The sequence below is a fragment of the Diuraphis noxia genome, unplaced genomic scaffold, assembly GCF_037042655.1.
Source record: "Diuraphis noxia isolate RWA-SAM2 unplaced genomic scaffold, SU_Dnox_SAM2 contig0006, whole genome shotgun sequence".
NCBI lineage: Eukaryota > Metazoa > Arthropoda > Insecta > Hemiptera > Aphididae > Diuraphis > Diuraphis noxia.
Genome location: NW_028301716.1, coordinates 3,796,016 through 3,812,443, shown reverse-complemented (window position 1 = coordinate 3,812,443; position 16,428 = coordinate 3,796,016). Strand labels below are relative to the sequence as shown.

The 16,428-nt window shown below is 30.6% G+C and overlaps 2 protein-coding genes and 2 pseudogenes across 2 annotated transcripts in view; all 4 read left to right on the top strand.

The window, feature by feature from the left end:
- Positions 1 to 630: 630 nt before the first annotated feature.
- Positions 631 to 1,929, top strand: LOC149054666 (uncharacterized). The gene is made up of 2 exons (XM_089230221.1): positions 631 to 784; positions 1,109 to 1,929. The coding sequence occupies exons 1-2, from the start codon at positions 684 to 686 to the stop codon at positions 1,860 to 1,862; spliced, it is 855 nt and encodes a 284-aa protein (XP_089086347.1). The 5' UTR covers positions 631 to 683; the 3' UTR covers positions 1,863 to 1,929.
- A 3,766-nt stretch (positions 1,930 to 5,695) lies between these two features.
- LOC149054653 (uncharacterized) overlaps positions 5,696 to 16,428 on the top strand; it is a 93,914-nt gene continuing 83,181 nt past the window's right edge. Inside the window, exon 1 of the mRNA XM_089230223.1 lies at positions 5,696 to 5,776. Within this exon, the coding sequence (XP_089086349.1) occupies positions 5,696 to 5,776 (81 nt within the window). The remainder of the gene's footprint in view (positions 5,777 to 16,428) is intronic.
- LOC107171077 (uncharacterized) lies at positions 6,184 to 7,529 on the top strand (annotated as a pseudogene).
- On the top strand, positions 10,889 to 15,905 carry LOC149054665 (uncharacterized; annotated as a pseudogene).

Here is a 16,428-nt window from a genome sequence, read left to right as displayed (position 1 = left end):
AATTTTAGATATTGGTTTACAACCAACATCTATCGTTTGTGACCAAGGAACACAAAATCGACGTATGTTTGCATTGCTTGGAGGTACTGAAGAAAACCCGTCAGCTATAATATGCGATAAAAAGTTACATTTAATCTATGATATGCCACATTTATTAAAAAGCGTGCGTAATAATTTGTTATTAGGAAACATTAAAGTTGGAGATAAAATTATTTCATTTGGTGATATTCAAAAAACTTATGAGATTGACAAAAAAAATACAGTTCGAAGCTATGTGTAAAATAGCTCCAACACACTTGTCTCCAAATCCGTTTCAAAAAATGTCCTGTAAATTAGCCGTACAATTTTTAAGCAAATCAGTTTCAGCAGCAATTAAAACATGCGTATCGACTGGGGAACTTGAGTCAAATACTGCAATTAATACAGCTGAATTTATTGATATAGTTAATGATATGTTCGATTCATGTAATAGTAAACATTTATTTGAACCAAATCCAAATAGAAAGCCAATGTGTGAAAAAAATTCAACTGTTTTTAAAAACTTAGAAACAGCTCGGTCCATTTTTAAAAAAACAGAGAAGATATGTAACAAAACAAAAAAAAATAGTACACCTCCTTGTTTCACAGGAATTGTTTGGACTATAACTGCGTTGCTCGAACTTTATAGTTCTGAAAAATTGGATATGACTAATCATCAACCGGAAAAAGGATTCTTTTTACTAACAAATCGGCTAACTCAAGATGCTTTGGAAAACTTTTTTTCAATAATGCGTCAGAAAAATGGGTATGTAAATAATCATTTCAATAATTTCAGACATTTCACAATGTCACATTTTTAATTTATTTTATTCTAAATATGAATTTTAACCATTCAAAAAAAATTTCTTATATCTTACTCGTATTTCATGACAAACCCAATTTTTCGTCTAATTGTATGATTTTAATTTAATAAAAAGTTTAAAAAGTGCACTATTTTTCCACATTTTACCTACATTTTGTACGCCCACATTTCAATTTAAACTGTTCAGTAGGTACATATTTTAGGCTGAGTTTTTTAATCATTGATTATATAGTCAATGGTATTATCTATATTTTTATATTTTTACAGATACAATAAAAATCCTACAGCCCGAACCTTTCGTTGCTGTTTTGGACATATCTGTTCATTCAGTTTAATGAAATGTTCTACGACATGTAGCAACTGTGAGCCGGATACCGATGAGTTTATCAACGTCGATGTTTTAAAAGATATTGAAGTAAATATTCCAATTGAAATAGTTAAACCACATGAAGACGCGGAAAGTGAAACTACAGATATAGATTCCGATTCTACAGATTCTTCATCTGCAAGTCAAAATAAATCTCAGATAAATAAATCTCTTTTAGAAACTTGTTCAGAAGTTTATTTTTCCGGATACTTGGCAAAAAAATGTTTAATCAAATTTATGTGCACAGATTGCCAATCACATTTAATAAGACCAAATCATGAATTGAACAACGAACAACAGCTTTTAGTTATGTACAAGACGTACGACCACGTTGGGCAAATGCAGGGTCTCAAAGCACCATCTGTAAAACTTTTAAATATTTCAAAAATGTGTTTCAATATTTTTTCAACAAAATACACAAACATTAAAACTGAAAAAAATGTCTTAGGCAAACTAAAAGAAAAAGCACTTCAAAAAATCAATAATTGGTATCCCGATTTACAAGACTCAACATGCTACGCTCATTATTTGTATGTAATTGAACTACTTTTTCGAACACTGATTTTCAAACAATGTAAGAGGGAGAATTGTAATATACATTTAAAAAAACATGCCCAAAATGTTGCAAAATTACGCATTTTTCAAAATAAGTAACAATCAAATAATTTGTTATTTGTGTGATGTATAATATTATAAAATGTTATCAATTAATCATTATTTATTAAAGTCAAGTTTTTATGTTTTTTTTTTTATCCTAGAAGAACTTTTATTTGGATTATTAATTATAATATTATAATTAATATTTATTTCACCAATTATTAATTAATTATATTATTTTGTTTATACAGATAATCAGTGGATATTTTATTATTTTAAACTTTTTATTTGTCACCTTTATCACCTAGCTAGTGTTTAAAAATGAATACAGTTAAAATATAAACTGTCAATTAAAGTTAATTTTGATTACCTATTATACTATATCATTGTATTACTAATATAAAGCTGGGTGAGTTAACGATTTTTTTAACTCAATTAATTTAAGTTAAATATTTTTTACTCAATTAAGTTTAAAGTTAAGTTAATTATAAAAAAAATCATTGAAAAGGTTTTAAAATCACTTGTATAGTAGGTAATATATTCATATCTATGAATATAGATGCATTTATTAATATTATATTATTATCTATATAATTGTTTTCCAACAATATTTTCTAATATTCTACGAATTTTAAATCGACGAACCGTTATAGGTAGACTAAAATATATTTTAGAAAACATGAAAATTCAAAATTAACTTGGTTGGTACCTAAAATTAAAAATTAGAAGTTGATTTTAAGTTAACGGAGATATAAATGAGTTAGGTTAAAGTTAAGTTAATCAAAACAGTGAACTAGTAAGTTAAGTTAATAGGTAAAAATGAATTTAATTTTTAACTTTTTAACTCGTTAATGCCCAGCCTTGAGTAAACCAGTAAACCATTGACAACCTAACGGATCTCGAGTACAGTACACGAATGTCGAACTATACTCTACGTCTACGCCCTACAGTACTACTGTCTACTGTAATGACGTGTAAATTGAATATAAAGGTTATATGGGGAGCCGATTATAAACTGATGCGCCTCTCCTGAATACGCTACGCAGTTTGCCTACAATCGGCCAAATAACGTGACTACTAGCGTTTACAGCGTTATCCGATCTAACTATCCACGCGTCCGCAGCGCCTTGTAGCGGCACCCGATTATTACCGCGCCACCGAAAAACCGGCCAGTGAGCAATCTATAGTATTTATAATCAATGATAATAGTAATACAATTCTTACATGAATTGTTAACAGTTAAAAAAGGACTTCTAAATTTTTTTTTGAAACATACATTTTTTGTAAATGGCTATAAACACATTAATTTTAGATTGAAAGCTGATTTCTGTAAATAATAAGAAACTTTTGGTGTTTACATAATTTAAGGTAAAATTATACTTAAGTATTTTTTTTTTATTAGAGAAAATAAATTATAAATATAAGCAAAAATTATTTGTTGTACAATATATTATACAATATTACGTATAAGTTACTATGTATTTATAATATATGTATTTACATTAAGAAGACGTCACACCCGCATGTGTTGTCTCCGTCTTACAAATGTATAACATAGCAAAATCTGTTTAGCGCGAGACAACTGTTCTCCCTCAATATTTATAATTGAATTTTCAAAATTTCACAACGCATAGGTAAGAACTTTATCTGTGTCATAGCGTCAATATTTTTTTGATAACATATATATAATTAAAGTTATAAGCTTAAGAAAATTTATTTATTTTTATTTTTTCATTAAATTACTTAAAATTTGTGGTATCAAAAAAATAACGACGCTATGACACAGATAAAGTTATTACCTATGCGTTGTGAAATTTTGAAAATTATATTATAAATATTGAGGGAGAACAGTTGTCCCGCGCTAAACAGATTTTGCTATGTTAAACACTTGTAAGACGGAAACAACACATGCGGGTATAGCGTAGTGATGGGCTCTATCGAATAGTTTATACTATCGAATGACAGATTTCTTCACTATGAATTATTAAAATAAGGAAAAAATGACATCTGGAAACGTTTTTGAATCATATTATAATAATCTAAACTAATTTGGTATAAAAATTTTTTTATTTGAATGGTAAGGTTCAAGAGGTAACTTTTTCAAACAGTAACCTATTTTTGAAATATGATTCGGACACCGCTTAATTTTTAATGAATTTTGATGGGTCGTTTACATTAATGTCATAATAATTGATGGAACTATCGACATTTGAATATTAGTGTAAATTTATAAAATTCCATAGTGGATAGTACTAAAAGTGTTACCTTTGTTCAATCTTAGGAACATTTCTACTTTACTGGGCACCCTTTTTTTTTGCAATTTTTTTGGTGGACTTAGTCATTTTTTGGCTGAAAAAAACGTTAGTGTAATCAGAATTTGGCGCACGAAGTTAGTTTCGTAGTTATAACTAATTGAAGTTTTAACATAATATAATAGCCCTTAAATACCTAAAATGCCAAAAGCCTAATAGTGTTCGATGATGGCGCAATGGTAACATCGCATTTTTATTAGCATGGTATCGAGAGATCGATACCCGTTCCACCGGAATTTTTTTTGCACTTTTAAAAAAAAAAAACTAAACTAAGATCTTACAATTTTAATGATATTTATTATTAACATATTTTCTTTTTTGAAAACGGAACTAACAGTTAAATAACAAAATTATCAAGTATAGTGGCTCCCTTCGCCTACCGGCTCCGGTCGCCAAACTCTCGTTAGATGGGGGCTCGGCCCCCAAACCCCCCGGGGCTAAAACAGCTAACCTAACCGGGAGGGGGTTGGCGACCCCTACGGGGTCGCGGAGGGAGGGTATTCCTGCCATTCAGGCAGACGGGTAACTTAACTTAACAGCCCTTGATCTTAACTTAACCTAACCAGTCACCAGATTCAACCGACTGTCAAAGTAACATATTAAGTATTACTATACAGTGGCTACCTCCGCATGACATTAAACTTTAATGTATATAGTAGACATTCGTTTGGAAGAATAAAACTTTTCGTGTTGAAATACATGTTTCAATTTTTCAAAAAAAAATCGCTTGCGTGCTAAAATTCAAGTATACCAGAAAAAAAAATGCATTTCGCATGAACCGGAAGTCCAAGCTTGGTCACTCGTTCGCTCGGACATTTAAATCAAAAATATCCCTCGATTTGCTGTGAAATACCACCTCAAGTAGATTACACGATTAAATAAAATCGTGAACAATGTATAATCCGCTCCGCAAATTGAAAATATATCCCTCGACTTGTTGTGTAAAATCACCTAAGGTAAACTTCAAATTTCACCACTATTTTTTTTTTTAAGTAGGTACGTTTACTTCCAACACAACGTGTTTGAAATGGAAAATATCGTGTATTAATTTTATCTTAACGACATCTATTAAGATTGATAGTAATATATTTTGAGCAAAAACAACTTAGATAAGATTACAAAAGTTAAATGATGTTTAAATGATGGTTAAAGACTGAACAGTGTCGTACTTACTGTGTACCATTGATAGCGTTTCTTTATAAATTGTATAAATTTAATATTTTACTATAGTACTGCAGTAATTATTAGTCATAATGAGTATCCCATACTTAAATTTATACGACTTAAAAGAATTGTCTATACGCAATGACGGATTAGGATTAATAGAAATGCTACAACGTGTCGGTGCATTACACACTGAACCGAAATGCGTAAGAGGTCACAAAATGAAATTAACACGCGATGAAGCATCCCTCGACAAATATAAGTGGAAATGAAGGGAAAAACAAAATAAAAAAAATAAAAGTTGTAACTATAGGTAAATATTAAAACTAAATTAAACTACTAAATTATAATTACTACTGTTAAAACTAAACTAAATTAAAATAAATACAAAATAATTATAATACAATTTATAGCATGTCGTTGAGAAAAAACAAGTTTTTTGGAAAGTCACACCTGTCGTTGTTAGACATTTGTGACTTCGTAAATTTATGGGTGATGACTCATCACCGATGAGTTAGTAGTATGAAATAGCCGATTCTGAAACCTGAGCCAACTGAGCCTCAACCCTCAACCCTCAACCCTGAACCAACTGAGCCAACCGAGCCTCATCCCGCACCCGCCACTGCCACCGCCGCCGCCACCACCGCCTTCCGCATCCCGCTGCCACCGCAACCCGCCACCACCGCCACCACCACCATCGCCACCGCCACCACCGCCTCCCGCATCCCGCTGCCACCGCCGCTATACCATTATAATTGAAAAATGCCCCCACCTATTATAGAGACTCCTGGCTGAAAGAGCCGTTTAGTCCGTCTGCTGCGTTACACCGTTGTGCACGTATTTTTTCTTTCCAAGTCTTTAACATTTTTAGTGAGTTTTTATTTTCAAAAATAATTTTAATCATGGCTAGTTCAATTGGAAACATGGCTGCAGTGTACAAGAATAATTTTACTTATGTACCTCCATCACCACCGACCGAACTTATCGAATCTACATATTACACACTGGATTTTGCGAACCGTAAGTTTGTGCATATCGGTATTGACCCGAACGAAAAATTCCAGGTCGTTGTGCATTTTTTAACCCCATCGCGGCATGTCAAAATAACACCAGATTTTCTAAAACGTATATTTACACTGATGGGTAATATGCTGTCATTCGTATTGGAGCAGACACTAACATATAAGCGCACGTTATTTTTGGAAACCGAACTTTATAAAATATCCAGTATGGTGTATGGCGGAGAAAATGTGATAGTGATAAAATCAAAAACTCAGGACGGATGCAGAGTACTGTTGAATCGGAAGGACCTTATACAACTTCAGTATTTGGAATAGTGCATATTTGAAACGATTACACGAAAATCAATTATGACACAACCAGCTGTCTTAAAACAATTCGAAATGTTTTTAAACTATATCAATGTTGAATTCACCAAAGTTGATTCACCACCGAAAAATCATGAAGAAATTGTCACATTTATCAAAAATCTACGCGACGAAAGTGTAATTTCAAAATTTCCAAAAAATTGTGTAAATTTCATCAGTCAACTTAAGATGTATGTTTCATCTCAATTAGCCGAACATTGGACGTAACGATGGAGCGGGGAAATGTCGCCAGAGGTAAATCTATATATTATATCACTTTTAAAAATATTTAATGTATAATTATTATTTTATAGTTATTCACCGAATCCGAAATGAGGCTCATATCACCATTGTCGCCGCCTCAATACTCGAGTATGTCTCCAATGTATGATGACAATGATTTCGACCCTTTGCAGGCACAGCTAATTTATAACTTATATAAATATATATTGAAATAATTTAAGTGTTTTAATTTTATAGGCAGCTGACGAGGATCGTGGTATAGATGATTTTTTAAGGCAAATCAACCTTACACAGGCGACATGGGCACCAACAAAGTCATTGGTAACATTTAATTTTCAAAATAAATAAATATATATATATATTAACAAATTATTATTTGTGTAGCCTATTGATGATCCTTGCAGCTTACCACCGGTGATCATAGATAATCATTCTAAAGAACATGATTCGGACAATTTTAAGCAGCACCCCCTATGGTACAATAACCATATAAAATCTCCGACGACGAGCCTCGCAGTTGATGAGAACGACGGTCCGACGTCTTTCAACCACTCGCCATCTCTTCTCGGCTTCACGGGTCAAAAGTTGACAAAAAAAAATCAACCAAGCGGAGCGCAAAACGCAAGCTGTTTGAATAATTATTGTTTAAATAATTTTTGTGTAAAATAAAAACAAGCGTGGTACTTAAACAAGTTTTTTTATTTACTAGATTAAGTTTTTACAATTTATATTTAAAAACAAGGTATAAAATTTTTCCAAGGTATAAAAATAATTATAAGATATTTACAAGGTTTATAATTTTCTAACATCTCCACTAAACGGATTGTAAGTTATAATCTGGTCATGTAGTATTAAAGAATAAGCTGCAGTTTTTTCTGGAATAACTGTGTCCGTTTCAAAGTCTATTCGTAGGTCCACGGTCGATGATTTCACGTTATCATTTTGGTACGACAATTCAACAACGACGATTGGCACATAGTTTTGAAAAATATGTTTTGATAACAATGGTTCGCAATAATCTCTTTCGTAATACGATTTTTGAAAGTCTGTATAAGCTTTGTAGAGTATGCTAGTGGTATTATTTTTAAAATCAGCTCGAAAGTCTTCATATGGATACACCTCGGAATTTAAGTGCACCTTAAGATTTTTTAGTTGACAGTGATGAAACCGCCCAGCGTCGGTTTCGATATAGTTTTTTCTACTTGTTTGTAATCCAAACAAAACAAACCTTGGTTTTTCCAGTAAGCTGCTAGACTTAACAGTCCACGAATGAGATGTGTTTCTAGGGAGCACCGGATATTCGCATAGATCCCAGGTCCTGAACGCGCACGACTGTGTTTTATGAGAATCTAATACTTTCAATAACTTTAATTTTTCTTTATCACTGACTTTGATAATAGGCATCTTCCAAGTCACCTTAGTCAGTTCAATTGTAATTTTTTTATTTTTATCGACGGCAGCGGTTGCGCCTTCGCCCACAACATGTATCGCATCAAGGTCGGTAGATGCGCGATTTAAAATCAGTTTCTGATTGCAATTGAGTAATATTTTTTTGTAATCTTCACAAAATCCGAAAACAGTTTTAGAGGAATACACCCGGAAAATATATTATTGGTCATAAAATTGTTGTTATCTTCACTATCCATTGCCGAGTCCCAAGCCACGTACTCTAGCGCATTCAAATCGTTTGGAGTGTACGAGCAGTATACTTTCAAACATGATGACACTCCAGGTGATTTCAATTTTTATATTTCTATTCCGTTTATTTCATATCGCATCTCGGAGAATAAAAATGCCAATCCGTTATTTGAAAAACGAACTTCCCCCGCTGCATCTGCCGGTTTGTTAACTTTACCCTCGATGAAAATATAACTCTCGCACGGCAAAGTGTAAGAATCCATGTCTTGAACATTAATTCTAATTTTCTCATTGTATGATAGAGCTGAGCTTGAATACGGCGTGAACGAATGGTAACTCTTTTGAGCTATTTTACAATCGTCGACATAGTCGGCCGTCACGTCTAAATATGACTCATCCATCATTGTAAAGAACGAAGAAAATTTAAATTATTTTTCGTGAGCTTGATATTTTTCGGCTTAGATGTTGATTTCTTAATGGTGGGTGGTATACTGACAGGTTTTTTGATTGTAGCTCTTTTTATATTAAATTTGAGTGCCATATCCACGGGTTATTTGTAAACGAACAGTAACCGCCTAGATTAATCAGACAATCGTTCTGATATTTTAGGGCGATATTCACTTTAGTTATTGAAGTCGTATTGAGACTGTAAAAAAACTGGATGCCTAGGTACCTCAACGATTTTATATCCCGCAGGTACAGTAGGATAAAGCTCGTGTATGATTTGGCTCGGTTCTCCGTCACAGAATGAGCCGGTGATTAAATTCACTCTACTTTTATACAGTTTATTTTCATTATGTTGACAATATTTTCAGATTCGTGAGTAGTGTATAGCACATTTCTAAAACCTAACAATTTCGCTATGCTATTCTCAACCTCTAAATCGACTTCATGACTACACGATATACTACACTTTAATGTTCTGCTGTTTGCTTTTAACTCAAAAAATCTGACATAGCCAGGCATCATGTTTTGTATAACAGACTCTAACTGATCCAACTCATAAGTGCCTGTAGGTATAATAACGTTATCGTTATTATTGATTATATTACGAAATCCGATAGTATTGCAACCAGGTTCTATGTTTGGTATAGAATTATTTGTCTGTAAACTCAAAAGACATATCTGGGCAGTATTTTCTACTTCCAACGGTGGAAAGATCTCACACGACAACTCGCTCGAGTTTCCGTTTAACGTTAATGTGAACATGATAAACGGACAAGTGTCCGCAGTTTGTAGTATTATATTTCTGCTCTCTGCTGTAATTGAAATGTATGTCGCATCCGTGAAAATATTGTTGTACTTCAATTGGAGGTGGTAAATTCCCAAAGCTATCAAAGTATTTGACTTTTTTTCCGATTTTTTTATACGCTACCCCCCAATGCGTTCCTGTACCACTTTCAGCGTCCAAGTTAACAATCGCCGATTCTTGACGTTTAGGGCGTTTAGACAACTTATCTCTGGTAAACACTCCGATGAAATGAGGTATTTTCATTAAGCGAGCGATTTTTATAAGTTCGAAATCGTACAACGCTCTTCTGGGTAACGTGGCTATTAGTTTTTTGATTTTCTATATTTTTTTTGCTTTTGGACCACTTTTATGCGGTGTTTCTATTTTATACGAGTTGCCTTTATACCCAGGTAGCAAAATAACAATATTATAACATTATAATAAAATTACAAACGTACCCACCGTGCAAGAAACTGTTACAAATATTACAGGAATATACATTTTTAGTTCCAATATTAACATAAGAATGGTACATTCACTGAAAGTGTTTGTTATGTTCCAGAAAAACATGAGTTCTATACATTTTAAGTTCCAATGTAAACATTACAATGAAACATTCCCCGCAGACCTACATTTATGGTTTTATAAAAATGTTATAAAATATATGTATAATGGTTCCCAATATGTCACGGGAATATTTCAGAAAAACACAAGTTCCAGGCGATCCGATAACGATGGGTAATTTTTAATCGTATTATATCTAAAAATAAATATTAGTAAACCCGTAATTCGTGGAATACAGCGGCTATCAGCGACTGGCGGGCGGCATCGTCATATTTTGTCATTGCACGCTGTCGCATAATCCGCGGTCCCGCCATTCTGACTCTTGCAGTCCTGCTTTTTCGCTGTCTCCAGTTCTCCACCATCGTTATACCTAATTACTTAATATTTGTTTAATATTTTATTACGTTAAACTGTGGTTATAGTCTTAACTGGTGAGAATAAAACTGTTAACGACGACGTCGATTTGTTTGATTGTTTTATATAAAGTGTTTTGAATCGTCATTACTTAAAGTTATTAGTTATTACGATTAAATAATCGCATAAACAATTACATTTTCGAATACTATGGCCGATGTGAATAAAAAGGTAAGGCCTCTTTCATATTTCATTATTATTTATAAGCTACCTATCACCTATGTCTATTATAACTACGGCATGTTCAAATGGTTGGCTGGCACTCCACTGATGAGTAATTTTTACCTAGAGGGCTAGAGCTTACGCCTACGTTACGCCATGTTATCGAGTTTTTTGCTTTACATTATTTTATTGTCAATCATAACTTATTATAATGAAATTCCAGAATTGGCCTATGAAATGGGTCGTAGCAAAATTCATAGACACTAAAGACTATAGTGTTCTTCCCATAAATTGGCTGGTGGAAAATAATACAGAAAAGTTGATCACTAGCACTATCAAATTTTGTAAATGGCCACCAATAAGATCTGTGACTAGCGATGATCTGAAGAAAGCTGTGAAACCGAAAAATTCTTGGACACGGTATGAAATTAAGATACTTGGCGGTAACAAAACTTACGGTAAGAATAAAAACCATATTTAATTTACAGTATTTTAATAAGTAAACAAAGTAAAAATATAAACTAATTAGTGCAATGTTTAACTACTAGAAAACTTTGGTAAAGCATGGCATTTTTGAGTAGTGACATCTGATAATGAAGAACAACCAGTAGCAAAAAAAAGATGCACTACTCCAGAGATTGACAGTACAGATGATGAAGGTATGGTGAATAATAGCATTTTATTTTTTTAAATGTTGCATATTATTATTATTTACATTGATTCTGAAAAAAACTATACAAAAAGCATTTCAATAGGTATCTAATAATTAATATTTAATTTAAATTTTTGTATTTAGATAATGGTTTTGTTATTGCTCCAGCTGTATCAAATAGTTTATTGATTGGTTCGCACGATATGGCTGCTTTTATAGACTGTGCACCGCAATTATCTACAACTCCGATATATACAGGTATGTCAATAATGACAAATCAACATTCGGCAGAAACGTCCATTTTAGAACAGGTAATTAATTAATAAATATAAACAAATTATGCCTAATTTATGTAACAAAATATGTTATTACTTATTATTGTAAAATGTTATTTATTATTATAAACAGATTCCTAATTTTGAAGGATATCAAAATGATTTTAGCACCTCACAACAGTCACAACCCTTAATATCTTCAAATGATGCCAACACAAGTTCAAGAACATATTATGAAGGTAAAACAAAAATCAATTATAATTTATAACTATATAAGTGATTATTTGATAAACTAGTAACTAATAATTATTACTAACTTTTTATCATTAAATACCTAGGGTGGTTTTAAACTTCAAACTCGCATATATTTTACTCTTTTCATTATACATATCCAATTTTTTTGGTAAAAGTTTACCCATATACTGCATATTATCCATTATTCATATACCTTAAATATTTTATTTTACCTAAGTTGTATTTATGGTGCTACAACTTGGACCAGTTAACTAACATTTCTCAAAAACCATAGTTTAAATTCTTTTTGCAACTTCAGACTTAAAAAATATTGAAAAAAAATATAGTACTGTATATTTGTATGAATGTACTTAATTAAAACATACTCTAAAAATATTTTCCAGGTTTTTTGGACTTTAAGTACATTAAGTAAATTTTATTTAAAAATTTTGGGTGGACATCAATAAAAAAATAGATTTCTGTTCATCTTGATTGCAGACTATGCATAGACCATAGTATTAGAACTGAGTAATAGTGTATTTTAATAATTATGTACCTATGTTATAATTTGTGGGTCACTATACAAAAAAGTTTGAGAAAATTACTCTATGCTAAATTGCTATCACCAAAATAGGAAAATACCCTGATATAAATAAATAATTTTAATTGGTATTGTATAACAGAAAATCAGCAAAGTATTTTAAAAAAGATTCTGGATGAGATAATAACTATTCGCTTAATGAACGAACGTATGCTGAATCAAATTAGTAGCTTAAGAACTGAAGTAGCAACACAAACTTCTCAAATGGTACCAGTTTTGTCAAACATTCCAGATAAACAATTCATAGATCAGTTTCCCTTTACTTCCAAAGTGAGCGTTTTGGAATGTGAAAATAAATTAAATTCAGATAGCGATATGAATGAAAAATTTGTAAGTAGAAAAAAAGTAGAAAAATCAGATAATCTTATTTTTTATTTATTTCTGTTTTTCTTGTATTCATAACTTATATTTCATAGCAAAAGATGCTTTGCTCTGTCGGTGGTGTTGATGCAAAAAATAATATCAGGAGAATTCTCTCCAAGCTATTTACTAATAAATTGGCAATTGAATGTTCGTGGACCGGAAGAGCTTTTGAGAAAGACGTAACAAAGTTCAGAATTCAGGAGTTAACAATTATTGCTATAATGAAAAGTGTGTAGTGTTATTTTTGTGCTATAGAATTGTGTACTGAAAAAACATTTTTTTAATAGGTGTAATCAAAAATCAATATTTCCAATATTCAGATTCTAACTTTGAATTAGATGTCCAGTGTTGGTTTAGAACCGCAAAAACTAGATTTGACAGAGAAAAACAATCTGAACATTTACAATAATAATAGTTTCAACCTAACTTTAAATTGTATCAACCTGTAAAAATTGACATTTTGTAGTTTTTCCAACCAAGTAGTTCGGAAGTTTAATATTTTATTTTATACACAATAAAATGAGTTGTTTTATTATAATTTGTTGCATTACCAATCTCTACATTTTTTTATGATTCATTTTATTTTTGTTTTGAATAAATACTGATATTCAATTTTTTCTTTAGGGTCTATAACATCTTGTAGAAGAGTTAAAAATATTGGATCCATATCTAATAGACAATTTAAAAGGCGACTTAAGAATGAACTTGAAGTAAGAAATAATTATGATAAAATTCTTAAATCCATTGTAACCCTATTGAATTTTCAAATATTTTTGTTCGAAAGTTAATAATTTGATCTAAAACGTGAAATTTTTCTTTAGATTTTTAATCAAACATTTGATTCAATAGAAGTAATAAAACCTTCCATTGAGCACAACAATGTAATGCCAACCAATGCAGGAATAAGTTTGGAACCATTATTAAATCAACATTTACAAGAAGAAATTATGTTACCTATAATGTCAAGTGCATGTTATAATGTTAGTATTGATAAAGTTTATTTTTTCTACATATTATTAATAAATTTGACTATATTGTTTTAGGATATTTCAAAAAAAGTTCACCCAATTTTTGAAAGAGAAAATGTTACTAATGAAGATTCAAATCAAGACTTAATAAAAAGACTTCGTAAGTGGGCAGTACATTTTAATGTATCTCATGGAAGTGCCAACGAAATATTATCCATTCTACGTAGTATTGGTTTGAAGGTTCCAAAGGATATTAGAACTATTATACATGATGGACATAAGGCTAATCATCCTATCACTGAAATCCAAAATGGTTCATATCTAGATATAGGTATATTAAATATAATTAAACCACATTTAGTTAAACAGATAAAACATATTCCTAATAACATAACAATTAAATTAAGTTTTAATATTAATGGCCTACCCCTAGCAAAAAGTTCAAAAACTCAGTTTTGGCCTATTTTAATATCATTTATTAATTTACCTATTTTTGTAAAAAAGATTTTTCCCGTTGGTATTTACCATAGTTATAAAAGCAAACCTGGGAATGTAAATGAATTTTTTAGACCATTTATAATTGAGCTACAAAACTTATTAACTTGTGGTATTAAAATTGAAAATAAACAAATAAACTTTGAAATTGTTCATATTGTGGCTGACGCGCCAGCGAAATCGTTCTTATTAAATGCTAAGAACCATAATGGGTATTTTTCTTGTAATTCATGTGAAGTAGAAGGAGATTATATAGAAAAAAGAGTATGTTTTTTAAGTTTATCTGCTCCGTTACGTAGTTATGATTCATTTAGGTCTAAATCTAATCCCGAGTATCATAAAGTTGGTGTTAGTCCTTTAATAGAACTTCCTATAGATGTGACAAGCACAGTTGTCCTCGATTACATGCATTGTGTTTGTCAAGGGGTAATGAAACGCCTTCTTGAGTTTTGGATACGAGGGAAAAAACCAGTTAGAATTATAGAAGAAAAAAAAATCTAATATTTCTCAATCTTTATTCAATTTAAGAAAGTTAGTACCTTCTGAATTTGCTCGCCTGCCAAGATCCCTTGACGATCTTGAATATTGGAAAGCTACAGAATTTCGAGAAATTCTTCTGTATACAGGGGTTATTGTATTGAAGTCGAATTTAAAAAAAGAATTTTATGAACACTTTCTTCTATTAGTTGTATCGATTCGAATATTATGCTCAAATCATATTAGTAATGAAAATAATAATTCAGCATTAAAGCTTTTAAGACAATTTGTTGAAAACTATTCATCTCTTTATGGTCCCCAATTTATTAACTATAATGTCCACAGTTTAATCCACTTACCATATTTTGCACATTTGCATGGATCTTTGGATAATTATAGTTCATTTAAATATGAAAACTATCTTCAGATACTAAAGAAATGTATGAAGTGTTGTAGATACCCACTATCAGAAATTCAAAATAAAATAACTGCATCTGAAAGAGAAGAACTGATTGTAGTTTCAACTTATGATGAGGATAATTTAATTAAATCTTTTAAGATAAATGAAAATATTTCAAATTTTGGGACTATTTGTTATAACCAAATTACATTAAATTCTAATAATTATGTTCTTAGCTGTAATAATCCGAAGGATAAATGTATTATCTTAGATGATGGTAGTATTGCAATAATACAAAATATATTTAAACCAAATTCAAAAATTGATAATACTATACAATTAGCTGTTGTAAAAATATTAACCATAAATGATTTATTTATAAAGCCAGTGCCCAGTAGACATGTTGGCATTTATTTAATTAATACCAATCATATATAAAATCCTTATAATATTGTATTAAACACTGTAAAATATAAATGTTTTTTCTCTCAGCTTGTTAATAATCAAGCTGTTGTGATTTCATTATGTCACAATGTTTAAAATAGTTTGTAGTTGTACAATATAAATATGTATATATATTTAATTGTATTTCAGCAAGTAAATATATTATATGTAAATTAAATGAATTAAGTGTAAAAATGTATAATATTATTTACCCAACTATTTTTGTGTGGAGTTATTAAGTTATTGAGTTATAAACGACTAATAGATAATGTAATACAGTGATATACATTATTATATAGTTTTTACTATATTGTTTGAGGTGCCAATTCAATTATAATATTAATAGTTATTGGTTAGATATTATTGTAGCTGGTATATAAATATATCAATTATACACCAGCTTGTTTATGAATATAAACATACATAAATTTCCCATGTATTTTGTTATGTATTATTGATTATTGAACAGTTTAGGATAAATAAATTCAATACATTTTCAAATTTTTTAACTAAGAATTCTTTTAATTTCAGGTATTTCTTATTACCTTTTTATACATTTTTTTAAACATAATAGAAAATATAACATAATTATTGCCTTTATATAGTAGATTACAATTTT